At 40.4% G+C, this 27,285-nt stretch overlaps 3 protein-coding genes across 3 annotated transcripts in view; all 3 read left to right on the top strand.

Moving 5' to 3' along the window:
* Nucleotides 1-9,818, top strand: part of LOC146989500 (ephrin type-A receptor 6-like) — a 55,515-nt gene extending 45,697 nt beyond the window's left edge. Inside the window, exons 10-20 of the mRNA XM_085806139.1 lie at nucleotides 43-205; nucleotides 1,532-1,637; nucleotides 3,539-3,609; nucleotides 5,360-5,485; nucleotides 6,337-6,522; nucleotides 6,637-6,698; nucleotides 6,819-7,028; nucleotides 7,124-7,273; nucleotides 7,430-7,623; nucleotides 8,186-8,335; nucleotides 9,011-9,818. Coding sequence (XP_085662265.1) covers nucleotides 43-205; nucleotides 1,532-1,637; nucleotides 3,539-3,609; nucleotides 5,360-5,485; nucleotides 6,337-6,522; nucleotides 6,637-6,698; nucleotides 6,819-7,028; nucleotides 7,124-7,273; nucleotides 7,430-7,623; nucleotides 8,186-8,335; nucleotides 9,011-9,125 — 1,533 coding nt within the window. The 3' untranslated portion in view covers nucleotides 9,126-9,818. The remainder of the gene's footprint in view (nucleotides 1-42; nucleotides 206-1,531; nucleotides 1,638-3,538; nucleotides 3,610-5,359; nucleotides 5,486-6,336; nucleotides 6,523-6,636; nucleotides 6,699-6,818; nucleotides 7,029-7,123; nucleotides 7,274-7,429; nucleotides 7,624-8,185; nucleotides 8,336-9,010) is intronic.
* Nucleotides 9,819-10,739: 921 nt separating this feature from the next.
* On the top strand, nucleotides 10,740-16,017 carry arl6 (ARF like GTPase 6). The gene is made up of 8 exons (XM_085806138.1): nucleotides 10,740-10,920; nucleotides 12,317-12,470; nucleotides 12,693-12,754; nucleotides 12,881-12,949; nucleotides 13,044-13,138; nucleotides 13,359-13,488; nucleotides 13,988-14,043; nucleotides 14,516-16,017. The coding sequence occupies exons 2-8, from the start codon at nucleotides 12,351-12,353 to the stop codon at nucleotides 14,539-14,541; spliced, it is 558 nt and encodes a 185-aa protein (XP_085662264.1). The 5' UTR covers nucleotides 10,740-10,920; nucleotides 12,317-12,350; the 3' UTR covers nucleotides 14,542-16,017.
* Nucleotides 16,018-18,445: 2,428 nt separating this feature from the next.
* LOC146989498 (high-affinity choline transporter 1-like) lies at nucleotides 18,446-24,529 on the top strand. Its single transcript, XM_085806137.1, has 9 exons — nucleotides 18,446-18,569; nucleotides 19,214-19,439; nucleotides 19,711-19,824; nucleotides 20,178-20,333; nucleotides 20,451-20,599; nucleotides 20,713-20,856; nucleotides 21,721-21,874; nucleotides 22,850-23,067; nucleotides 23,202-24,529. The coding sequence occupies exons 2-9, from the start codon at nucleotides 19,256-19,258 to the stop codon at nucleotides 23,871-23,873; spliced, it is 1,791 nt and encodes a 596-aa protein (XP_085662263.1). The 5' UTR covers nucleotides 18,446-18,569; nucleotides 19,214-19,255; the 3' UTR covers nucleotides 23,874-24,529.
* The last annotated feature ends 2,756 nt before the right edge of the window (nucleotides 24,530-27,285 follow it).

The raw sequence follows: 27,285 nt of genomic DNA, 5'->3' as shown, positions 1-27,285 counted from the left end.
TTATCATCTCTGGAAAATCTGTTTCTGTTTCTGCTTATCTAGGAGCAAGAGCAGCTGAGCTACTCGTCGACACGGACCAAAACCCCCAGCGTGGTGGTAACAGGCCTCAGACCCTCCACTGTCTATGTCTTCCACGTGCGCGCTCGCACCACCGCTGGCTACACAGCTTACAGCTCCAACTTTGAGTTTGCCACAGCAGCTGAGGGTAAGACTGTGGGGGCGTTGGCATGAAGGAACTGTGGGTTTATTTGTGCTCATATAGGAGGAAGGAATGGCACAGATTTGTGTTGAAATCCCAGTGATTATGAAGTTTAGTTTTAAAACAATGTACAGAGGAAGAAGTGAGCGAATCATCTGTGTTGACCAACAACAACCCCATAAAATCCATGGGGGACATTTTATGGTCACTCTTTGCTACAGTAAGGATCTGTGAAACTCATCAGGGCCTCTTCAGCCATGAAGCGTTTATTTAAATGTTTATAAGCTCTATACGTTTTTTGATTCAGGCCCGTGCAATTGTGCTAACTGCAGTTTGAGTGAACGCATAACGCTCTGCTGATTCTAATCCTGAAATATGCAGGAATGCACGGCCGCCTACAAAACGCACACTTTCGGTGATGAATATGTAGATTTCATATTCGCATACCCCCATATACCCATACTTCTGATTTAAGTCAATTTACATACTTGGATTGTGCATCTACATACAGTATGTGCCACTTTCTCTCACCTCAATCAACCCATGCAGTGCACACTCTCCTGTAGCTTCACAGCAAACACAGTTTTTTACCTTAATTTTACGCAGACATTTGGAAGGACATGCAGTTTAATGACTCATCAAACTAAATGGCACTTTGGAAGATGAGTAAATGTGCGCAATTCAGTGAATGTGACTTAAAGCAAACATATACTGCAGACAGATTTGACAGCACTAAATATAATCATAGGCTTATATTTCTCATCATATCTTACATCATGCATCAGAGGTGCCATCAAGTCATAGCTGAGTTGGTTGGTTGGTAAGGAGCTGTCATGTTATGGAAATGTGATCTCACAGGCTAAACTCAGCTTCTAACATATCAGTGGAAAGTGAAAAGAAATGATTGGTTTAATAGATTTCTGTGCAACTGACCGTGCAGCAGCAGCTCCTTTTTTTATTTTTTTATTTTTACAATGAACATGATTAATATTCAGTCTCAGTCTGATTTATCAGAATTAGATCCTGAATAAAGAGCAGAAGCAGAATTGCAAAACTTTAAAATTGACTTTTTTTTCATATGATTAAAATGTGGTTGCACTGTTAAGGCAGAAAACCTGGATGAGCGTCAGTACAAAGTAAAATGAGAGGATGTCTTCTATTGCATCAAAATGGATAAAGTTTCATTTTAGCACCACAGTAAGTGAGTCCCATTTTCTATTCATTGTGTTCAGTAAATTGCGACAGCCTGGTGTCAGCAGGTACTGTGTCGGTGAGAGTGGCTAATGTGCACGGGAACTTATTAGTCTCCGCTTTGTCTCTTCCTTCCCTCAGATCCTGATATCGCTGATCAGGGTCAAGTCCTGGTGGTCGTCACGGCGTCCGTAGGAGGCTTCTCCCTGTTGGTCATCCTCACGCTCTTCCTGCTCATTACTGGACGGTAAAACACCCCCTGTGACTCTTTGGTGCAGCTTTGTCGTTAACACCACACACACATACTCTCTGTCACACACACACACACACACACACACACACACACACACACACACACACACACACATACACACACACCCCTGTGCTTCTTCTCATAATCTCCAGGGTGCTGCTACAACCAGAACTCTGTTAATGGACTCTCTTTTGCCAGCAAGCAGACACTCTTATTTTCCAAATGGCTGAACCAATTTTCTGCCTAATTACTCAGCTTGTAATGCATGTACCAGCAGTTTGCTCCATTCCATTAACTTCTCCAGGTTAGTTCAGACTGTTGTCTTCAGTCTGCCTCTGGTTCACAGCGTTTCACCATTAGAGACATTTATTAAAGCGCAATGAAAAATGGCTCAGGATCAGTGCACACTTTGTCTGGATTCTTAATTGTGATACAAGATGAAGCTGATCACACAATTTGCGAATGTCATGCTGAAAATATCTGATCAATTCACATAAAATTACATTTACATTTGCATGATCAATACCTACCGTTGTTACATACAGTAAGGCTACCTGTGAGTTACATCAGTATGAATATACGGTATTCTTCAGTGTTTGGGTTTTGCATGGGAGCGTGCCTCTGCATCCCTCCATTAAAAATGAATGAAGTTCTACACATCTCCTGTTTCTCTTCCACCCAGGTTTTTGAGCAACTTAAAAAACTATTTTATATAAATAAATACTCTTAGTAAAGTAAAAAGCTGCAAAGCATTAGTGTATTCTAATCCTCCTGTGTGTTTTTCTCCCATGGAGGATCCATATTGTTCTTTTTGTGGAATACGAGTGTTTGATTACTACTGTTGTCCAAACTCTTCGTCTCTAAGGAGACTGAGCTTTGAAAAACTTTGAAAAAATTTGTGGAACTGCAAATATGATGAAAGTGGGAGGTGAGAAAATAAAAAGAAAAACTTAAAGGCAAAAACAAAAAAAAACTCTAAAAGGAGTTGTTTAGTTTAGTTTTGGGGGTTTTTTTTTTGGTGCAGAGACATCTTTGTAAACCAAAAGACTTGTAACTTGGCGCTACACACAAAGGCCTAATGGAACTGAGAGGCTAATGCAGTTTTGACTCTCAAAATAAAAGCTCACTTTTCCACCTTTTGTGGGGAGTAAACTTATTAAAGGGATAGTTCACCCAAAATTCAAATTTCACTCATTATCTACACACCCTCATGTCGACTAAGGGCTGTGAGAATATTCAGAGTCCTCCGTGCCTTCTCTGAGTTACGGGGGGGGGGGGGGGTCCGCGCAGCAGTATTTGTCCATATAATGGTTGTGAATGGATACCACTTTTCTTCGTCCAAAAAGACACACCAAAAAACATCCAAATACCTCCATAGTGCTCGTCTGTAATGTCCCTCTTGTATTGAAGCTCCGACATGAGAAATTGTTCCGAAAAAAAATTAAATAAGTATAAATTTTAAGCTTGTTTGTAGCGGAAGCTCCCAGTGTCTCAGTTCACTGCTCTTCCTGACCGGCGGAACAATTTCTCATGTCGGGGCTTCAATACAAGAGGGACATTACAGACGAGCACTATGGAGGTATTTGGATGTTTTTTGGTGTGTCTTTTTGGATGAAGAAAAGTGAGCCCCATTCACAACCATTACATGGACAAATACTGCTGCGCGGACCCCCCCGTAACTCAGAGAAGGCACGGATAACTCTGAAAATTCTCCCAGCCCTTAGTCGACATGAGGGTGAGTAGATAATGAGTGAACTTTGAATTTGGGGTGAACTATCCCTTTAATTTCTTTACACATTATACTTTTTTGCTTGTTTTTAGCATCTGAATGAATGACTGACTGAATGAATGAATAAATGAATTAATTAATTTTGCGATCTGGTCCACCTGTCCAGGTGTCAAGGCTACATTAAAGCCAGGATGAAATCAGAGGAGAAGAGGAGGACTCGCTTCCACAGTGGACATGGTAGAGTATTTTTAGTGTCTCAGTGTGTGGCTCTACATACTGGTAGGATGCATGCTGCAACAGATATCATGCTACTTATTCCAACGCTTCACTACTTAATGCTCTGTTTTGCATTTTTTTTTTTTTTTTTTAAAGTTTAAAAACTTTAAATTTTAAGCATCCTTTGATGCCCCAGAATTACACAAACTGGCCCCTTTGTAGTGTTAAATGTTTTCACCCATACACAACAGGAGCTCATACACTTTCTCATACATTTTGACAACACCCTGGTAACCGCTGTTCTCAGCTGACACAACTGTGGTGCTACAATCACAGATAAAAACATGGACATTGATTGCCCCGCGGGGGCGGTGTATCATTGTTGGAGAACACAACTGTGTTGTCTCATTTACAAAGACAGTGCAGACAGATTTCTTGTAGAATTCGATCCGAGGCCTGCAGGAGCACCAGCGTCCAGCGTGGCTCCCATTCAACCATTTATAGCCTTGATTTGTGTGAATACAATATTGTAACATACATACACACACTCACACACAGCATTACACCATTATTACTGTTTGTGTGCAACTGTTTTGCTGCTGTTCTCTGCTCATACATTTTAATTTTGCATATGACTGTCTAATTTTGCTAAATGACAAAGAACAAATTTGCATTTATGAGCCTTTTTATCAAATATTAGGAAAACTATTTGAATAGTTAGTAATCCTTCCCTTTGTTAGTCTTTTTCTGTTGTTTGCTCTTTGTTGTTGTGTTCTGGGGAGCCATCACCCCAGGCAGGGGGGGTGGGGGGGCAGAAGCCAGCAGGCTCAACAAACTGGTAGAAAAGTCTTGTTCTATTACAGCGCTGAGCCCAGACACCCTGGAGACAGAGGTTGGAGTGTAGACTCCAAAATGGAATCTATCTCAGACGAAGCCTTCAACCCGGCGCAATATGAGCTGACACAGCCATAAAATACATTTAGTCCCCAGCTCGTCTGTTGGAGGTGTACCACGGGCTGCTTCAAGTTATCATTTGTGCCAGTCATAATGCACAGCGCTCACTGCAGCAGCGTCGTCCTCAGCCTCAGTCGGAGAGGAGGATGCTGAAGTCTGGCTGCCTGCAGTGTTTCTATACACAGTGCTCTGGGGCATTTTCTCTGCTCTTTCTCTCTTTCTGAACCCTTGCAGTGTAACCGGAGCAAATACACCAATCCTTATGGACTCATACTGTAGTAATGAATACTGTATTAGAGTCAAGGATCAACTTTTCTGGCTCAGTCCCCACAAAACTGAGTTATATGTGTGTATAGGGGACATAGAGCTGTGTAGTTACTTCTTTCTGCAGACAAATACTTTATGTTTAATGCATTAAAATAGTACGAGTATTTGAGAAAACATAAAACTAGTATAGGAATTAGATTCAGTCTATGTTTGGGAACATTTTCTAGATAAGTTAAATGTCAGCTTAAAAGAGGAATGATATTTTCTAAAGAGCCAACACATGCTGTTAATTTGTTGGTATTATGAAGGTAAGCATCTGTGTTTTAATAAAAATATATGTGAAGTTGTTTATATATATAGAGAGAGAGAGTTGTGTACCAAGGTCAAGCCAGCATATGCTGTGTCTTGGATATGCTCCAATGTTGTGATTCAATGCTGTCATTAAATCTCACAAATTTGCTGCGGCGCTGCAGTTTGTTTGTTTTGTTTGTTCTGCTCCAAAATAATATGCAAAATATCACACTGTGTGTTTGTGCTTCTTCTTTTCCAGTCCCATTTTCTGGGATAAAGACTTATGTGGATCCAGATACGTACGAAGACCCCACTCAGGCTGTGGAGGAATTTGCCAGAGAGATAGACCCCACATACATATGCATCGAAAGGGTGATTGGTGCAGGTAAAATCAATACAGTACCAACCAATAAATTCTAGCAAAAGATCAGGTCATTTTCTGCATGTCATTATTTTAATCTGGGTATTTTGTGCTAAATTGATATTACACTGATTTGTGTCAGTGGCTTCACACTGAGAAACAATTTTATTTTATTAGAAATATTAAATCCCAAGAAGTAACTTTAAAATTATTATAGTCTCTCAGCAAGCTGATTTTATGATATGGTACCTTGGAGGAGCAGACTGTGAATAATAATGTTTGATGGTTCATTAAACTGAACAGATTGTTTCTGTCATTTAGCCCATGAGTGAAAGTGAAGTTGTCTTGTATTTGTCTGGTTCTTATGACACAAGCTCCATCTGGTGGAGGGGTGTGTTCACTGACCTATTTTCAAAATTGCACGGCAAATGCAGAACACCGTAGTTTAATACTTGTCCACTTCTGTTATTCTTCCACACCAGCGACAGCCATGGTCAGTAGAATTATGTTTTTGAGGTTTGGCATGAGGGAATTTATCCACATGGACATAAGGATGAATTTGTTTGGTCACAGTGACCTCCTTCATAAATACACTTATACTATTGCTTTTTATTTAATACCTTCAAAGTCATCACCATATGCATTACATGAGTCTGGACACACAGGGATGTAAACTCCTTGACTGACTCCTTTACTATAGAACAATAAACATCATAATAAAGGCAGCAATGACTTCTGCAGAAAAAGATGTAAAACATAATCTTTCCATGAGATTTATACTGTGCATATTTTATATATTCATTTGTTGCAGAATGTGAATATCTTGTATGATATGCAAGACTTGATGCATGCATGTGTGTATTGTGTTCTTGCAGGTGAATTTGGAGAAGTCTGCAGTGGTCGTTTGCGTAAACCTGGAAGGATGGGCATATCTGTGGCAATAAAGACACTTAAAGGAGGTTATATGGAACAACAGAGGAGAGACTTCTTGCGCGAAGCCTCAATCATGGGACAGTTCAATAACCCCAACATCATCAGGCTGGAGGGAGTAGTCACTAAGAGTAAGCTCTCCTTTGTATGTCTATGAGTGTGCATTCTTCTTTCTCCTGAAACTCTTTACTTCAGCCTCTTTTCTCTGTTTCTCACTTAAATCATGTGTTTTACTTTTTCCTCAGGCAGACCAGTGATGATTGTGGTGGAGTACATGGAGAATGGAGCACTTGACTCGTTCCTCCGGGTGAGATGAGTTCATGCTCCCGGATTTACACTTTCTGAGGAGTTAATGTCTTCATGACACCACATTTGTCCTCTCTCTTTCTCTCTCTCTGTTTCATTCTCTCTCTCACATCTACTTCAGACACGTGACGGTCAGTTCACCGTGCTCCAGCTGGTCGGCATGCTGCGTGGCATTGCAGTCGGCATGACGTACCTTTCAGAAATGGGTTACGTTCACAGGGACCTGGCTGCTCGCAACATCTTGGTGGATGAAAACCTGGTGTGTAAGGTGTCTGATTTTGGGATGTCAAGAGTCCTTGAGGATGAGACTGAAGCAGCCTACACTGCCACAGTGAGTGTGGATCTAACAGGAGTTATCTGAGAGCTCTTATGCTAAATTCTTAATATCGACTTAACAAGTTTATTATGTGCTGCTTGTGTTGTCAGGGAGGAAAGATCCCAATACGCTGGACGGCACCAGAGGCTATCGCTTATGGGAAGTTTTCCTCATCTAGTGACGTGTGGAGCTACGCCATCGTCATGTGGGAAGTGATGTCATATGGCGAGAGGCCCTACTGGGAGATGTCCAATCAAGACGTAAGCTGCTGATCCCATTAAAAAGTTTAAAACCACTGAAGTGTGGTGACCCCAGTATACCATTTATACTTTATTCAATCATTTATAGAATAACTCAATTTAACACTGGAGCTGCTATTGCTCTGTTTTAGTTAAAAAAAAAAAATTCTGTCGCAGGTTATTTTATCAATTGAAGAGGGTTACCGTCTCCCGGCGCCGATGGGATGCCCTGTGACGCTGCACCAGTTGATGCTGCACTGCTGGCAGAAGGAGTCCAGCCAGCGCCCGCGCTTCAATGACGTGCTCTCCTTCCTTGACAAACTCATAATCAATCCCAGTAGTCTGCTGACTTTGGTGAATGATGTTGAGAGGTAAGCGCTGGTTAAGACAAACTCATACTTTCAGTCTCAGTAGGATATAAAAATCATGTTGCACGTATTAACTTGAGATTTAGCACTGTGAGGAATATTAGATTTTTGTCAGTATAGGTAATTCAGTGTAAGTAGAGTCCCTCTGGTGGTGTGTTCAGGTGCTTGTGAATAGCTGACCATAGCACCTGTGCATAATAGCACCGCATAAAGTTTTTGCAGTCTACTTTTTAGAATATAAAACAAATTTGTGTTTAAGTACAGTACATCTTATTTCTGGAGCAGAAAGTTTTCCACAAATATTTCTTGCATTATTCACATAATCCTGCAGCATTACATACATTTGTCAAAAATAACATATGACATATTCACTTTGAGTCCCTACTTGTCTTATCATTTTCCAAGTGTCATGTTGATGCAGATTGCATCAAAGTAGAAGGTTGTGGCCTATTACAAGGTTTCCAGCTCACAGGCACAAATTTAGAAAAATACTGTTAAAATATCGTGCAACATTTAAATGATGTACAAGTAAGCTTATGCTTAACTTAACTGTTTGTCATCCTAGTTATCCCGACTCCCCAGAGGACATGCCAGACTACCCCCTTTTCATCTCCATCGGCGACTGGCTTGACTCCATCAAAATGAGCCAGTATAAGAACAACTTCCTCGCTGCAGGATACACAACACTGGATTCCATTTCAACCATGAGTATAGAGTGAGTTACGTTACACAGTATTCAAACACACACTTAAAGCAAACAAAGAAGCACCTAAGGAACAGAGGACTGTGGATGTTTGTAATGGAAATGATTCCACTGTTAAATTAAATAATACATCAGTATATACTGCTCATCCTTATAGGGTCACAGTTGGGGCAAGAGGAAATCCCAGCTGACATTTGGCGAGGGCAGAGTACAGTCTGGACATACAGAGATGAACAATAGTCACACTCAAATTCACATGGGCAGTTTAGATTTAACCTAATGAGCATGGATTTTCTGATTGTGAGAGGAAGCTGGAGTGGCCGGAAGAGATTACATAGGGGAACATTCAAACTGCTTTTAAATGTTTGTTTTATGATGGATAAATATATAATAACACTACTTCTCTTGGCTTTAAACTGTGTCATTATAAAGCTACAGATATGTAATTCCCAGTAGCAGAGTTTCTCTCTGTCTTGTTATGAGCTTCGCTAGTACTACTATCATTACAGCATGTATCCTGCTGTGCTAAATGTAGTTATTGTTCTTGATATCTATAACTTTTCTGAATGTGCTTGTGGCAGTTAAAAGTGACATGGCCAACTTCATTGCATTTATGTCATGTCTATCTTCTGCTCCCACCAAACCATTAATTTCAAACTGCCTGAATTTTTTCTCGTCCCCCTTCAGCGACATCAGGCGTATCGGAGTCTGTTTGATCGGTCACCAGAGGAGAATTATAAGCAGCATACAGTCTCTGCGCCTACAGCTTCACCATATCCAACAGAGCGGCTTCCAAGTGTGAGACCGCTGCACAAAGACAGACTGTGTGTGTGCTGCACACTGAGCTGGAAGAGTTCCTTTGCATCGTCATTCGACTAATTGCACAAACACCAGACTGTTAGGTGTAGCAGGTACCACATGCTGCTCACGAGAGAACGATCCGCTGGGAGACCACATGCGGTCTAGTTAACACACACTCATCATCTTATGGATCATTATCAATACAGCCTCCACAACGATCAACCTCTGTCAGCGTTGGCCAAATGCGGTCTCTTTATTATCTCAGCAATTACTAGCATTCACTTGAATTAAGGACTTCTTTTCTCTAGTGTCTATTCAAGTGTTCACCAATACCTCTTCTCTTTCCAAGTGACAATCCAATGGTCTCTATTGACTTTGAATGGTCTCAAGTCTGTTACCTCATGACCAGAGAAGACATGGGTAGAATATATGGTATGGTAATGTAAGGTACAGTGTGTGACTTTAATAACAACCTATCCAGCTGGTTTATGAATCAACTCACCAGAAATAAAGATTGACAGAATGGTAAATACAATCATGTTTTTTGAGCTGAAGACCGCTGAATGTCAAAAGATTTTATAGAAATGTATGTTCTATCCTCATGATAATGCAGTATGTCTTGTACAAAAAGTCTTGTGAAAAGTTGTATGTTTTATTCAGTATGTTTGTTCCTTAATAAACAACCCTATTTTAATACTTCGTTTTCTCTCAGACTTTAACCACCCCAGGCAACCGGCTTCTATCTCTCGTGCACATTAGTGCAGGTATCCATGGATGCATGCCCTCTCTCTCTCTCAAACACACACACACACACACAATAACGATGTCCTCTTAATTGTCACTCAAGAGACTGACACGTTTTCTGGACATGAAGAATTGTCAGGTGAGTTTGTCAAACAGGTGTTTGTGGACGGTTATAGATCAAAGACATACAGGCTTCATGAGCCAAAGACAATGGCAACAAGTGTGGTAAATTCTTTTTGTCCAAAACATTTTATATTTAATGTGGTATTTTAGCCATTTACGAAGGTAAATATTTTTCCAACTTGTTTTTATGTTGTTTTGTCCAATGTAATTTGCATAATTTAGCAAAGTTAAATTCAGCTGCAGATTTTTATTTTTTATTTTTGGTAATATAAGTTGGGTGATTATTGCACAACAGAATAAATATTTGCCTCATACCATAAGGACATGTTTGCAGTAAAATAGTTTACTTTTCATGGTGATACCAGTCTGTTGTTCATCTTTTATTTTTTAAATCCATTTCATGCACTCTGCATCCTACTCTTTACTCTGCATGGTGTAGTAAAACATTTTACCAAGGGAGGTAGTTGTGTGTGGACCATAGACTGTAAAAAGAACTAGAAGGGCCCCAAAATAGCTTTTTTGTCTCTGTGTAATTAAAAGATGCATGGCCAGTATTAAATCTTATTACTGTTGGCAAGGTAGTTAAATTGATAAAATATATATTGTATTTAAAGCCGTATTAAAGCCCCAGGTGCTCATGTGTGGTTGAGCTGATGGTGTTATTGCACAGATATGTTAGTACTCTATCACTATGGCTAGAGGTGTAGCTCTGTTTGTCCTGTAGGGGGCAGGCTTGAGTCGGTTCAGCGGTCTCCCAGCAACACAGTGTAAATAACCCAGGGTTTTTTTCCTCCCCTCTGTAGACCGCTGAGCGTATGAGAGTGAAGGAGAAATGAATGAAACACTTGTCTGACCGTGTCCTTTTGTGTTGTTGTTGTTGTTGAGCGCTGAGTGCATCCTGGAAGCAAGATCCCAAGTCAAAATTACAGGTAAAACCCCAGCGCTACAAGACGGTCCGGTGAAGGATAATACAAGCTAACGTTAGCAGCTAACGTGTTAGCCGTGACTGAAACCCAAAAGTTATGTTTTCAATCGGCTGTCGCTCGTTATGTCTTATGTCTCTGACTTTCTCATAAGAATGGCAATATAACCGTGCTTTTAGCCAACATTAGATTCTGTCTGTGTAACCCCAAAAAGCCGAAGTGATGAGTGGCTAAACGTTGACGTTAGCTAAGGCTAACTAGCAACATTAACAACAAGAGATTAACTAAACGAATGTTAATTACGTTAGAACCCGGTTAGCATGTTAGCTTATTGAGCTAACGGATAGCGAGGAAAAGTCGTCGCTAATGCTAATGTAATGTTACTGTACTGTCATGTTAATAAACACACAGCAAGTGTCCTCTTTAGGTTAACATAAAGACTTTTAAATAGGGGCTGGAAGTCAATGCAAACTTGCAGAGTCTTTGCAGAAGCTGTTGCCTCTTGTTACGTCAGGGTCAACAACAGTTGACACGCAATGAGAAGGCAAATGTAATGGTTTTCCAGTCAACACACGCTTATTCATTTATTCATTATTCATTACCAAACTGTTCTTTCACTGCTGTAGTCAAAGAAGTCGTGCAATTATCGCTGTCCAGATAGATCTGGTAGACAGTAGCCTATATTATGTATCTACAGTGGCATGCAAAAGTTAGGGCACCTCTGGTTAAAATTTCTGTTAAAGTGAGCAGTTACGCAAGTGGAAGATGAAATGATCTCCAAAAGGCATGAAGTTACAGATGACACATTCTCAATATAAATATATATATATATTATTTTACTTTTACATTTTCAAAATGACAGAAAAGAAAAAGGGCCAACAGAAAAGGTTGGGCCACCCTGCATAGTTAGTACCTAGTAGCCCTTCTTTGGAGATTATCACAGCATGTAAATAGAAAATATCTTGTCTGATACCTTGGTCAAAGTTATCTGAGAGCTCAAGTCTCCTGGGTTTCCCATTATTTTGCAGGCTGCTGCTTTGTTTTCCCTTTCCCCTCAAAAATTGTAGAAAACAAAAATAATACACTGATATTGCTTTAAAAAGAGTGTTTCATATTTAACTTTATACATTTCAGAGATAATTTAATCTTCCACTTGCTTAACTGTTGACATTAACAGAAAGTTTGACCACCATAATGAGCTGTATGTGCATGTGTACATACAGCCTGCTTGTAGTTATAAACATCTGAGGTGATCAAACAAAGAAGTGGTCAGTGATATCACTATACTAGGCTATACTATTTTATTATGTATTTATTATTTGTTATACCTTAATGTATAATTGTGGGTGTTGATGTTGTGGATCTGAAAGTGTGTTTTTTTGTTTTTCATGTTGTCTTGAAGATCAGACAGACAGCTGATGGTTGCTGGATAGCCAATGGGGCTGTTTGACAAGTTGGCAGGATGGCTGGGGTTGAAGAAGGAGGTGAACGTGCTGTGTCTCGGTCTGGACAACAGTGGAAAAACCACCATCATCAACCAGCTCAAGCCTTCCAATGTAAGTCTGCCTGTGCCTGACATAGAGACATTTATTCACTCACACAGCTACACTTGTCATTTTGTGTATGATCCACGTTAATTTGTGATTACATGAGTTTTAAGTTGTGTACTTTCCTCCTTCATATCTTGTAATTATGCCATGCGTGTGTTTCCATATTTACAGTATGGTTAACTAGAGAGAAACTTCTTAACTTGATAACATTAAATATGTGTCGTTCAGGCCCAGGCACAAGACATCGTCCCAACCATTGGCTTCAGCATAGAGAAGTTCAAGACCTCCAGGTAGCTGTTCATCATTAAACGACAGCTTGTTGGACATGATGTAAAATTAATTAAAAGTCAATTTAATTATGTCATGTTATGTTGCAAATTCTTATATTTCTCTTCTCTTCTATTCTCTTCTCTTAGTCTTTCGTTCACAGTATTTGACATGTCTGGTCAAGGCAGATACAGAAACCTTTGGGAACATTATTACAAGTGAGTGTACTAATGACACAAAAACAGTAATCTCATTTGTCATATTTGCAGTTGATATACATATGAATATTTCCAATCTCTTTGTTTTCCCCAGGGAAGGTCAGGCAATCATATTTGTCATTGACAGTGCAGACAAATTGAGGATGGTTGTGGCCAAAGAAGAGTTGGACACATTACTAAATCATCCTGGTAAAGTTGTACTGTACATATTTAACATGATTCTTGATCTTATCCTTGGTACAGAATACGTCAAGATGGGTTTTTACACTTTGTGATAAGTAGTATACATTTAGTTTTCCCCAAAATAACCTTATTTCATAAAGGCTTTGTCAGGTTTTCTTTCAAGTTGTTTTTGTTTTATTGTTTGAAGTGAACAACACTAAAACTATCTTATCTTCTGTCTCAACAGATATCAAACACAGGAGGATCCCCATCCTGTTCTTCGCCAACAAGATGGATGTCAGGGATGCTCTGTCATCAGTGAAGGTCTCACAGCTGCTCTGTTTGGAGAACATCAAAGACAAACCCTGGCACATTTGGTATGAGCATCCATACATCCATACATCTTTATTAGCTTACTATCACGGATGAAATGTCAAATCACACACACAATGGTTTGTCAGCACACAGAATCTGCTGATTTAGAGTGGACATTTTATTTTATTCATTAAGCCTTGCTTTTTCTATAGCTGATTACTCTAAACAAACAGAATGTGAGAACAAATATGCTGCTTAAGAAAGTAGTCATTGATCACTTAGGCTGAACTACTAGTATAAAGATTATACCACTTACATTGAGTCTTGCAGCTAAGCTTGCTTCTATGAGAAAATAAAGAGGAATCTTCAGCCCAGTTGTGGTGTAGACTTGTTGGACAAAGTACTCCACTGTTTACTACAGTTTAGAGACTCAACTGAGAGCAGCAACATATTTATTTGTATTTTCTTACCGGTATGCTACAATTTTTTGCAGTTTCCTTTACAGCAAAAGCAGCAGGATGTGACTACATTTTGAAGACACACTGTTGTTTTATGTTTCAGTGCCACAGATGCTTTGAAAGGAGAAGGTTTACAGGAAGGAGTCGACTGGTTACAAGGTATGATAGAGTTTCATGTGAATCAAAGTGAGAGAACCTGTATAAACTGCTCCACTACATCAACAATATTTTCCTTTTTTTCATTTTCTCATTCAAATCCTTCCTTAGATCAAATTATACAGTGAGTATTGGGTGTTTTATAAATGTTGTGTTCCTCCCTAGCTGTAGATGATGGTGTAAACTAACCTAGTTTTACCTTACTGTATTTACTCTGTCACTGTGACTATAGCTAAGTGAGCTTGTGTGTTATTCTGAGCCTAAAGTCAGTGGAAAACTCCTGAGCATCTTCTTCCTCTCATCTTCATGCTGATGTCTTCATATCAAATTCCTGAGGGAACAATCCAGATGAAGTCTTCTAGCTCGGAGGACAGCAGTCATCCTCAGTTTGGATGTGCAGGATTTCATTTGTTAGGGTAACCTGCTCCATTTTTTTTTTTGCTTTGACTAACTGAATTCTTCATATTTTTTCCAGATCAAATCAAAACAATGAGAACATGAGGGCCTGAGGAGGGAAATGCCTGAAGTAACGCCATCCATGGAAGTCGTGTTAATGAAAGTTGTGTTGACTGTGTTTTGAGAGGTAAAGTGGGATAGTGGATAGTGGGAGTTTTAATAAGGTTTCTAGGTTATTATTGGATGTGTGTTGTTCAGTATAAAAAATAGCATCTCTGGTACCAATAAGAACCGTAAAAACATTTCCACTGACAGTTTTAAGTCAGTGAGAAACATCAACTATTTCCCATATCGTCTTAAAACTGGTGAATATAAGTTCCAAAAAACAACACAAAAAATCAATGAGGGAAAGTCTACCTCCACTTACATTGTCCATTTTTCAATATCTCTGTGTACCAGAGGTCATGATAAACTCAAGCTGCTCTTAAACAAGTCGTTATGGATGGTGCTGTCTTTGTTTTACTAAGGAGCATCAATACCTGGGATGTCTGTTATTGGACGGTGTGTGCTGCCTTCCCTGAATGTGACAGCTGGTTGGTTTTGACTGGCAGTGGCACTATATTAATGATATTAACTAAATTACTCTGATTATACTCCATCACTCTAACATGGGAAGTACACGTTATATGTGTGTTATGAGCTAAAACAATCAAAACTCTAAAATATGCCAAATTCTCAATATTTATTGACATTTTCCTCTTGTCTCTCAGGGCCTCTGTGGATATTATGTTACACAGTTAAGTCAATTATCATTTACTTCAATAGCAGAGGCAAATTTACTGGTATTTATTTGAATACTACCAAAATGTTTGATTCATTCCAGGTTACATCGCCTTTCTCTAATTTGCAAATAACACCATCTCACTGTCACATTAAAAACAACAGTTACATTTTGTTGACTGCAGCTAATAACTACATGCAGCTCTGCTCATGTTGCTCTTTTTTTTTTTAGTAGCTGTGAAAATCTATTTTGCATATTGAATATTATAATTTCAAATAATCAAGTGTTTTCTAGGGCCCAGTAGGTTCTGTTGTACATATTATTACTTGTGAATATGAATGTAAAAGTGAATATAGATATCGGTTACCTTAGCTGTAACAGATGATAAAGTGATTGTTATAATGAATGTCAAATCAGTTAGCCTGTAAAGTTTGTTTAAAAGTCAAAACTTTAAAATCTACAAAGCTAATTTTCAACTAGTGTTTTCATCTTTGCCTTATTCCATTGCTCAAAGAAACAAACTGTATTTAAACTACATGCTTCTTACAATTTACTCATGGTAAATTCAGTTATTTAAAGGCAGACAACTGAAAAAAAAAAAAAAAACATCAGCCCAGTCTCCACAGAGTTTCTAATGTAAACCCCTGGTTGCATTAGAACTGTACAGATCACAGTGTGTGGCTGCTTCTTGTTTGTCTGATGTGTTTTGCCAAGTGTTTCACGGTTTTTGAGAAGTTTCAAGGCAAAAGGAAATAGATGATCTATGTTTGTTTGTTTTTTAAATAAAAACTTCACAATAATAGTGGCTCATTTTATATATTCACTAATATCCTGACATGTTTTACCTGTAAATCCTATTCTTAATACTAAAAATGTCACAAACTGTAGGAATTGATGACTTTCAGTTGGTGTATTTCACTGATATTTTCTGAATTTTGGGCATTTTTACAGTCCAGTCCTTCAAGACTATACATGTATGCTATGTACAGCAAATATTGCATCTTTAACAAACAGATACATTGAATGTAAAACAAATTAAAAATAAAACCTTTATATCATCAAGTACTAAAATTCAGCTGTCTGGTGGTTTTTAAAGTTTTTCATCCTAAAAGCTAGAGATACGTTTCTACTGCAAGGAGACATTTCTACTCAAAATAAATGTCCTTATTATGTGTGCCACTGTGTTTTTATACGGCCACTGGGGGACACCAAAGTCCAAAATATTCAAATCTTTGGCTCATTGGACACCACATGCTCTTTGTAATATTGTCTATTCCTATCTGAAGCACATTTCTGGGTGGTGATTTACTGGGAGACATGTGGTCAACTTTCATAACCTTCACACATCTTGCTTCATATTTTTTTTTATTATCCACATGAGATCATGTTTCTTGTCCTGGTTCCAGGCACTGAACCTTTTGAGACTAAGATCCCTGTAGGTCAGTACAAGTTATAGATTCTTCCTCCAAATCTCATCAGACAAGCTACCTGTGTCACACTTATGTGTTAACTTTACAGAATAGATGCAGTGGAAAACTAATATATATATATTATGTTTAGGGACGTGGTACAATGATGGTTCCTTTATACTGTATCTCTCTCTCTCTCTCTCTCTGTCTCTCCCTCTAACATCTTGAGCGTTGCCAGGAACAGCTGCTCATTAAACCTCAAGTCCTTGGCGCTGAACAATTTATTTGGTGAAACATGAGCATTCATTTATACCAGTTGTGAGCACTTGTGCTGTCATGCACCGCAGCACACTGTTAATTTTTTGCAAATTGTGTGATGGTTGTTTTCTTTACGCTGATAATAATGACATGATTAAGGAATGTGTGGCTCGGCTTCACTGTTTTGGCTCGGAAAAGTGTTGAGGTTGCGTTCCAGCCATCTGTCAAACATGTAGTTAGAAACATCTCCAGCTGTTTCGTGGGTGTGTTAGCTTCTGGCATCAGTAACACGCAGCATCACTTGTTAGATGTGAAAACTTTCCAAAATGTGCTGTAGGATTTCTCCATTGAAACAATACATGTAACTAAACCGTTCAAAGAGAACTCATTGTCATCGTTATTTTGAAATGAACAAAAAGCTTAATTAGAGAAAATGAGAAAATGTTTCTCATGGAGCTGTATGAAAAGCTTTTATTTAGTTCAGACACCTACCAGTGAACATATTCTCTTTCCAAATGAAATATCAGAAATAAACATGAGTTTATTGCATAATAAAATAACCAGACAGTTTATTAGTCTCTGTTCATGGTGCTGAAACTGGACCGTAGCCAGCAGGGGGCGTGTTTTAAAATAAACTTGTGTCCCTCTCTCTCCTGTTGCCTGATAACTTCTCCATACAGCTGTTTTCACGCCTTGTGCCACTTTTTTCTCCCCGACTCTTCCTGTATCATTAAATCTCTGTGCTGCTCCTCAGGATCCATCCTTAATTGGGTGCCTGTCAGTTTTGACAAGAGGAGCACCGCCAGATTAAATGGCGTCAGGCAGCAGAGACCATTAAGTAGACTCTACACTACACTGATATATATCCTGAAGGGAAGGTGGCAGATATAGTGCATTTAAATGAAGTCCAATTGATGAGAGGTGTGGAGTATTTATTGATTTTCAGGGGGAGAAAACTAAATACTTAGCCCAAAGGAGGCCAGGAAAAAATGGATAATTGAATATAAGTATATAGTTTCTTTTTTTCCCTCCACTAAACCCGTGGACTGAGTTTTCCTCTGTACAAAGCAAAGATGTCATACGGGATGGTTTCTCGTCCTCCAACAGTTGGTGTGGAGGACAGTTAATTGCGGTTGTAAGGTAAAATGCCAGCTGGAGTGAGTGTGACAGCAGATAAAAGGCCACATGAAGAATGGCTGCGCATTTACGCGGCGGTTACGCACCGAGTCTGAAGGAGCAGCAGCCACGTGAGGCTCCACTAAATGTTGATATTGATTGTTTGATGTGTGTAAAAAAAAAAATGCAAAGTTAATATTAAAATTCATGTCACGTAATCCATCATTTAAAAAAAAAAAGTATGATGCTCATCCATCGCAGTTATTGAGTAAAGGAATCTCTTCCAGTCTCCTCCAGTCACATCAGCGCGCGCACTCTGACGTCTTCTCATGCGCGGTCCTCATTAATGGGGACGTTTTGAGTCTCTGACGTGTGCGTGTCGGGTCCTCTGACGGCACCTGTCCTCTTATAAGCCTCGGCAAGTCACCCTGGAGACCTCCAGCAGCTCCAGTTGACGGTTCCTCGCGGTGCAGAGTGGGGACGCGGATCTTCACAAACCGCCTGACTGTTGGTCTCTGTGCTCTGCTCCGCCTCAGCTGCCCCAGCACATGACTCTAGAAACACTTCAGGTGAGTTTTGCAAGTTCTTGTAAACGGGTTATCGATTTGCATTTTACTGCATGATGTCTTAATTTAATTTTCGTGTGACTTAAGTGGAGCTATTCATTATATATCCAGCTACAGAGTCCCATTAGGAGCATGAGTGCTGTGCGTAATTTGAAATTTACGCACATGTGTCCGGACAGAAGGACAAGAGAGGAGACAGAGAGGACAGGACATGTTTGACCAAAAACTCCACAGTCACGCAGAGAATTGACTGTGATTATTTTAAACCTTTTCTCTCAGATTTGTTAATTGATATGATTTATTTTACAGTAAGAGGGGGACGTTTGGTATTTGCCTGCATTTATTGCACAAAAGGAACAAAAACCTCACTCAAGTCGAGCTTCAAGGTTTCTCATTAAAATAGTTTTCACTTCACTTAGATAATGAAGAGGACATGAAAATCATTAAATCAATTGAATTTTTCTTTTTCTTTTATTGTGGTGCTGCGTTTCTTTCCAGATTACGCGTTTATTGCAACATGTTTAGTCACTTAATCCATCTTGTCCAAATGCAAAGATGAATGAATTAAAAAAAAAAAAAATCGAAGAATGCCGAAGTGTTGTAATTTTATTACCTTGTCATTTTCCTCCGTGCGTCCTCCCGAGCAGGTCTCCATGCCGCCCCGTTCCTAGCGGAAGCCCGGTGCGACGATGACCTTCCATATAGAGGGGCTTCTGGCTATCGTGGTCTTCTACCTACTGATCCTGTTCGTGGGCATCTGGGCGGCATGGAAGAACAAACACTCCGGGGAGGCGGAGGGCACCGACCGCAGCGAAACCATCATGGTCGGCGGGAGAGACATTGGATTATTTGTCGGTGGATTCACGATGACAGGTGAAGTTTGTGTTCATCGGTCCAAACTTTCAGCGGCTGCATATGGATTTTAAATAGAAGTGTAAATCTTTTTCTATTAAGCATGGGATCTTTTTTTTTTTTTTTGAGTCTCGCATATTTATAGCAATTTGAAAGACCAGCAACCAGAAGTATATCACAGGTTTTCCCCTGTGGAGGAAACAGCATTATAAGAACGCCTAAATGATAGATAAATGTATTCTCTGTATTCTGTATATTCTGTAGTTGTAATTTTTCCTCTGTGATTTTCCAGCCACCTGGGTTGGAGGAGGATACATCAATGGCACAGCTGAGTATGTGTATCTACCTGATTTTGGCCTGGCTTGGGCACAAGCTCCCTTTGGATATGCCCTCAGTCTGGTGGTGGGTGAGTGATGCAAAAATGTTTCTCATGTTTAAAATAGTTTCAAAAGTCAGATGATGTACCGTATATCTCCTTTGGATGAAATGCACCCTTCCAAATTTGAACTTATTTTTTAAGTTCAGTTTAAAATGATGTGTGCGTGTCTGTTCTTCTGTTCATCCTTTTGTTAATCCTTGTGATCCTTGTTTGTTCAAACTGACTTTTATTTATTTATTTATTTATTTTTTATTTTTTTACCATTTTTATATATATATATAAAATTAAAAGATAAAACAATAATTAAATGTACAGATGAGAACTTGTTTATCTTCTCTGTGATGTCTCAGTCAGTCTTACGTGCGCTCTCATTGTCTCAGGCGGTCTTTTCTTCGCCAAGCCCATGCGCTCCAAAGGTTACGTCACCATGCTGGACCCTTTCCAGCAGCTGTATGGGAAACGTATGGGAGGCCTTCTCTTCATACCTGCACTCATGGGCGAGATCTTCTGGTCTGCTGCCATCTTATCCGCTCTGGGTGAGTTCATATGTTCTACAAGAAAGTAATCAAATCAAATCACAATGTGCTGCAAGTGTTTGTTTCTTCATGGTGCCTTGTTTCTATTCTGTCCATCTGTTTCCTTCATGACCTCAGGTGCCACTCTGAGCGTCATCGTGGACATCAACATCCAGATGTCCGTGGTTATCTCTGCACTCATTGCCATCTTTTACACCCTGGTCGGGGGGCTGTACTCAGTGGCCTACACCGACGTCGTGCAGCTCTTCTGCATCTTCGTTGGCTTGGTGAGTTCACGCTGAGCTCAGGCAGAGCAACAGAGTAACAGGATTTAAATTCTGTAAGTTTATGTTTGTGATTTGTTGGGTTTCATTTGTGTGTTTGTGTGCTGTATCTGCAGTGGATCAGCGTCCCCTTCGCTCTGACCAACCCTGCGGTGTCAGACATCACTGTGACGGCGGTGAAGCAGGTGTATCAGGCGCCCTGGAGAGGCAGCATCCGCAGGAGCGACACGTGGGTCTGGATCGACAACTTCTGCCTCCTGGTACGAGCAGCTCATCTCTCTCATCTGTCACATTATCAGTCACTTCCCTGCACTGAAAGCCTTCATCCTTCTGAGACTGCTGTTGTTCAGTCCCAAAACTCATCAGTGATCATTTTGATTGAAGTAATTCATGAAGTGAAGATGCTTATTATGGAATAAACCTAATTCAAGTTTAATTTAGACTAACTTAACTTTAACTTAGACTATGGAGACATCTTGTATAAGCATGCATCAGTTACAACCTTACATCCACTTGACACCGTTTATCACTCAGCCCTGAGGTTCATTACTGGTGACAGCTACAACACTCATCACTGTGGCTTGTATTCCAAAGTTGGATGGCCCTCATTATCTACCAGGCGTGATCGACACTGGATTTTATTTATTTTTAAGGCTCTCACTGGTCTTTTACCATCTTATATTAACTCGCTTGTATCTCTTAATGCAGGTTCCCATTGCACACGCTCAAAAGACTGGCTCACACTGCATGTTCCCTCTGTCAACACCGAACTTGGAAAGACTAGTTTTTCTTACTGTGCACCTTCAACCTGGAACTCTCATCTCATCTGAAACTTACCTCACTTTTACCAATAGGGCAATTTAAATCCATAATTACATCATACCTCTAACATATCATTTACCTCTAACTGCTCCTGCTTTTAACTACATTTATGTATTCAAGTTATGCTTATGTATGTTTGTTATGTCTGAATATTTATGTATGTCTCAATTGTTTTATCTTCTGTCTTTATATGTTCTCTGTTTCATCTCGGCTATATTGTAAATGAGGTTGCTCCTCAATATATCTCTGAGTTTAAATAAAGGTTATGAAATGAAAATGAACTAAAATGGATTGTGCTGCAGATGCTTGGAGGAATACCCTGGCAGGTGTATTTCCAGAGAGTCCTGTCGGCCTCCTCGGCCACCTACGCCCAGGTCCTCTCCTTCCTGGCCGCCTTCGGGTGCCTGGTCATGGCCGTGCCCTCCGTTCTCATCGGAGCCATCGGGGCCTCCACAGGTTGGAGAGCTCACAGCTCACACGTTTCTTTGAATATGCATAATCTCTGCGGGAGGTGCCGGCTGTGTGTGCATGTGTGTGTATTTGTGTGGGAGGGGAGGAGGGGGCATGTTGCCCTTAGATCTGAGATAGCCTGGTAAATAGCAGCTGGTTCACCTCATCCATAATGAAGCAGCAGTCCGTTTAATAACCACGCTGGTCGTGTAAATATTACATTAGAGGGAGGCGAGGGACCAAATTAGAGGTTCCAGATCCAGATTTCTAGGAGTCAAATTCCCTGGTGAACAAGTGCGAACACAACTCAGCTCCGTCTCGTCTTATAAAATGAGAAGTCATTTCATCATTAAAAAAGACTGAGGTGAAATATATATCGCTGCAAACACTGATATTTTATTATCAGGCTTAAAGCTGTACAGAAAAGAAAATTGAATTTGAGCCCACTCTGGGTCATAAAATTAGTGTAATAACTCATCTATCAGACGATGTAGGCCAAACTTTGTGCAAAATTATATTTTTGAGTAAATCCGGGATGATAGTGTGGTATTTTTTTTTTCGCATTGGATAATGCAGGTGCACGGATTATACGTCAGCCTGCGCACAATTCATCACACTTCATCAGCCACTGATATTGGATCCATCATCCGTCATTCAAACGTCTGAGACACACACACACACACGGAGCTCGGTCTCGCCCCAAGCTTTGAATATCCCGTCCGCTCGATAACGACCAATCAAATTTGTTTTCCTTACTCGGATAAACTCAAACGGCCATTTCTGTACACCTTTAAAGTTCAAGCGTTTTTTATTCCCATCTTCTTTAGCATCAGAGAAGAAATCAAATGGTTTGATTGTGAATCGCTTTAGCTTCAGAGAAACATGCAGAAGTAAAGGTTCTTTGGATAACATGCGGTTTCTTCTTCTTTTATATCATGTCCTGTGTGCATGAAAGATGAAATGTTTCTTCCTTTTGCTCAGACTGGAACCAGACCAGTTATGGATACAAACCTCCCAGAGAAAGGGATGAAGCGGACATGATTCTACCCATCGTGCTCCAACACCTCTGCCCGCCGTTCGTCTCTTTTTTCGGCCTGGGCGCGGTGTCGGCCGCCGTCATGTCCTCGGCAGACTCTTCCATCCTCTCAGCGAGCTCCATGTTCGCGAGGAACATCTACAAGCTCGCCTTTAGACAGTCAGTGAGTAGGCTACATGTGTGTTTCTGGTATCAGGCATCAAATGTATTTCCTAGCAGTTGTTTTTCTCTCTTATGCGTGGTTTTTGGTTGATCTGCATATATTTACAACTATTTTTCTACTCTGTTTCTCTCCAGGCGTCCGACCGTGAGATCGTGTGGGTGATGCGTATCACTATCTTTGTATTCGGGGGCCTCGCCACAGTGATGGCGCTGGTAACCGGGACAGTCTACGGCCTCTGGTACCTGAGCTCAGACCTAGTTTATGTCATCATCTTCCCCCAGCTGATCAGCGTGCTGTTTGTCAAAGGCACCAACACGTACGGCTCGGTGGCCGGCTACCTGTTCGGCATGGTGCTGCGTATCGGCGGAGGCGAACCCTACCTGCAGCTGCCCCCTTTCATCTATTACCCCGGCTGGACCACCGAGCTGCGGAAGCACCACACAACCGGAAAAATGGAGGAATTCGTCATTCAGAAGTTCCCGTTCAAGACCGTCTCTATGCTCGCGTCTTTTCTGGGCAACGTGGCTTTCTCCCACCTGGCCAAGTACCTGTTCGAAAGCGGCAAGATTTCACACAAATACGACTTTCTGGACGCCGTCGTGTCCAAGCACAGCGGGGAGATTATGGATAAGACGACGCTCGTGACTCGCGGCAACAACATCGGGCTGTCGGAGATGGCGTCGGCCAGACCGCGCCTCAGCGTGACCTTGGCGGCCGCCTTCACACGCCGCGACACGCTGCCGGCAGAGACGGTGGAGGAGGAGGAGGAGTCCAGCCCCGACTCCTCCCACCACGACGAAGAATGACAAACTCAGGATGTGATTCAAAAAGGAAAAAAAAAAAAAAGATAAACTTGTGACTAAACTGTCAGAGAACTGGTTACTCTGTCAAATCATCCTCCTCCCTTGGGACTACAAAGGACCACATCCCATCTGTGGTGACTGGATAACGGCCACATGTCAGGATGTAGATATATAGCGTAGCAACTTGCTGCTTGTCTGGACATAGAGCTCTTTCTGTGAAGTACATCACACATGCACACACACACATATACACTCATATAGTACCTAAACATAGTTGGGTGTCCTTTCTTGAAACTGGTTTAGAGATTTTAATTGATTTTATTTTTTATCATTGCAGATGATTGGTGATAAGAGATGCAGCATACAGTTTCCACATACTAGAGAAAGTGCAAAAAAACCAAACAGATGATGACTGGTACTGTATCAGAAGTGACTGACAGCACAACCATAGTTTGGAAGGAGGTAATACTGTATGTACCAAGTAGTTTAAAGCAATAACACACACACATACACACACTTAAAGTTTAAACACATGTACAGCAATTATAATAAAAATATGACTCTAAGAAAATCGAAGTAAAATAGATCAACAAAAGGAAAACGATTGGAAACTGGATATTTTATAGCTTTAATGTGAAATATCAAGCTAATTAATTAATGTAGTGTGGAACCTAATTCACATTTGAGATAATTGGGTTTTGATTAATAAATTAATTAACACATTAAATAGACTTTAATGTCATAAAAATGACATATTAACCCAGAAATAACTCCTTTTGTTCGATGCAGACAGGCAATCATCACGTCTCACGTATATATTATCAGTTATCACTGATCACTGAACACCACGTGACCATGACTGTGAAATCAAGAAAGGAAACGACATCCATCCATCACGCCGAGTAGAAAATATACAAGCAGTAGTAAAGGTAGTTGACTTGAAGCATTAGCTAATACTCTCTTTAATGTCAGGTGTAGAGAACAGTTTGAATCAGTGTAAATTAGTGTTTAAGATGATCTTGTATTCAGCTGCCTTAATCAAGCTCATAAGAGGAGAAACTTTTATTCCCACAGCTCTGACTGGACTCAGGTCAGACTGCAGCGAGCAAAGGACTTGAATATGAATGTAACCCATACAAAAAAAAAAAAGAAAGAAGATCTAATTATATCAAATAGTGTACTTCCACTGATGTTTGTGTATGTTTTCGTTTGTGATTTGCAAAAGTCAAACTTTAACTGTTGCAGGAGGGAAAAAAATGTGGCAGCAGGTTCTGTTTTACAATTCGGTTTCATTATTTGTTGCAGTGTACAGATCATTTTCTCTGTGACGTGTATGTTTGTATACGTATGAGGGAGGGGGGGCCAAATATATACAGAAAAAATTATTCAGAGATGAAGAGGATGCTGTTTAAATGTTTATTTATTTTTGATGTCATAAAAGATGGAACAATAAAAAATAACTTATTTGAGGAGAATATATAAACTCTACTTTTGTAAGAAGATAAAAAATGTTGTATTTCACGTTTGTTGTTCGCCGACTCTTGAGATGTGTGTTTGCGTAGTAGTGTTTCTAAACCAGGTCCTGTTGTGTTGGTTTTGTAGCAAGTTTACGGCCTTTAATTTCTTAAAACACACTTTGATTTGCATCTCGTTGGCCTGGGTTCAACTAAAATGTGACCTCTCATGGTCAGAGTGTTCGACATTTATCATTTGACTAGATTGGAAAGGTCAAAAGGTCAAAGTTTTCCTGGTTTCCTAATCTCTTAGTCATCATGTGACCCCTCCGATTTTCCTCGCCGGCCATTTGGAGGGTCTTTGTTTCACAGGAATTTTTAGATTCAAAGATCAGAAACATTTGAGTCATTTTTATGTTTTCTTGTTGACTCACTTTTTAAAGTCCTTCAGCTGCTCGGCCAGTCAAGAAATATATATATAAATATGTTTTAAAAACATGTTTCTTTAGAAAAAAGGCTGTCATAGAATCTGCAGGCCGCCCTAGCTCTTTGTCGTGAGCCGGGCCCTTCAGCTAGCAGGATGGACGACGGAGAAAGAGAACGTCTCCGAAAACGTGACTGACATTACAATCGCTTGGCTTGCATCTTTGTCCCCGTCCGTTGGCCACAGAGAAAGACAGCATCTTAAAATAGCTCTTTCCTCCCTGGTTATTTACATTACCTTAAGTGCTAGTGCTCTCTCTCTCCGTCTCAGACTCTGGGAGGAGCCACCCGGGGCTGGGTGGGTTTCTAGGTGGGTGGGGTTACAGCTGGTCAGTGCAGGAGAAGATGGACTGGGCTGGGGTTAGAGGGGGGGTGTAGCTTCCTGGCGCCCACAGCCATAAACCCCACGATGCGCAGGCAGGAGTGACGCAGGCGCCCCACCCATCCACTGCACCTCCTCCCTCCGTCGTCCTCTTGGGCGTCCTTGAGAACTGAGACCAATCCCATAAAAAAGAACAGAGGGTGGAGAAAGAGAAAGAGAGAGAGTGAGTGTCCCATCTCCATTCATAGAGAGTAGCACGGAGAGCACTCATGATAATTAACAATTATGAAGGAAAACTGTCGCTCGTCCAAAAGTCAATCCATTTATTTTCGGGTGACGTGGAGATGGTTGGGGATGGGGGGCGGTGGTGGTTTTTTACGTAGGACTCTCTTCTAGAAAGCCTTTTGGATGCAAACCAAAACACATTCATTCATTCATTCATAACCACCAGATATATTTAGAACGTCCTATGATGCCTTTCAAGGCCTCATTGCTTGGACATATACAGGCTATATACAATATATAGTTTTATTTATCTTGAATTTATTTAAATCTCCAAAGAACATGTTCTTATCTTCTGCAATTCTTTCATGAGGTTTCATATTAATATCATTTTTACCAGTAAGTGATCCCAGTATATATATTCTTTACTTTTTTGCATTAAGTAAGAACCCTAGAAGACTTAATGACCCGCTCATACAGACTGAGAACCGCTCTCCCAACCTGTATTCTTACTTTCCGTCTCGGCCTGTAAGAACCTAATTAGATCCCAAAAGGGGAATTAGCAGACGTTGAGCTCTGGCCCATGGACAGACAGCATGTTTAAAAAGGTGAAATTAAACCAATTTTCCCTCACTACATTTTTATCTGTGATGGCTGTCTGCTCTAATTTCTTCCTGGACTTATTTTTCTTTCACCAGCCTTAACAGATAAAAAAGGGAATTCTGGGAATCTAAGTCCCACTAGAGCACTTTCCCTCAATGCGGACCTGAGGAGATGAGATTACAGAGAGGAGACGGTGCATTCAGATAGACATCTAATGTGCTGCAGTCAGGGATAACTTAAGAGAAAAGACTTGGGACAAGGTGACTCTCCAGCATTAGACTGTTGCTGGAAATGCTTTGTGATATGGAATGACGTGTGATTATCTATCTAT

Source organism: Trachurus japonicus, chromosome 3, assembly GCF_045865225.1.
Source record: "Trachurus japonicus isolate A0001 chromosome 3, Traja_1.0".
Taxonomy (NCBI): domain Eukaryota; kingdom Metazoa; phylum Chordata; class Actinopteri; order Carangiformes; family Carangidae; genus Trachurus; species Trachurus japonicus.
Note: the sequence above shows the minus strand (reverse complement) of the source record. Positions and strands in the feature narration are given on the sequence as shown.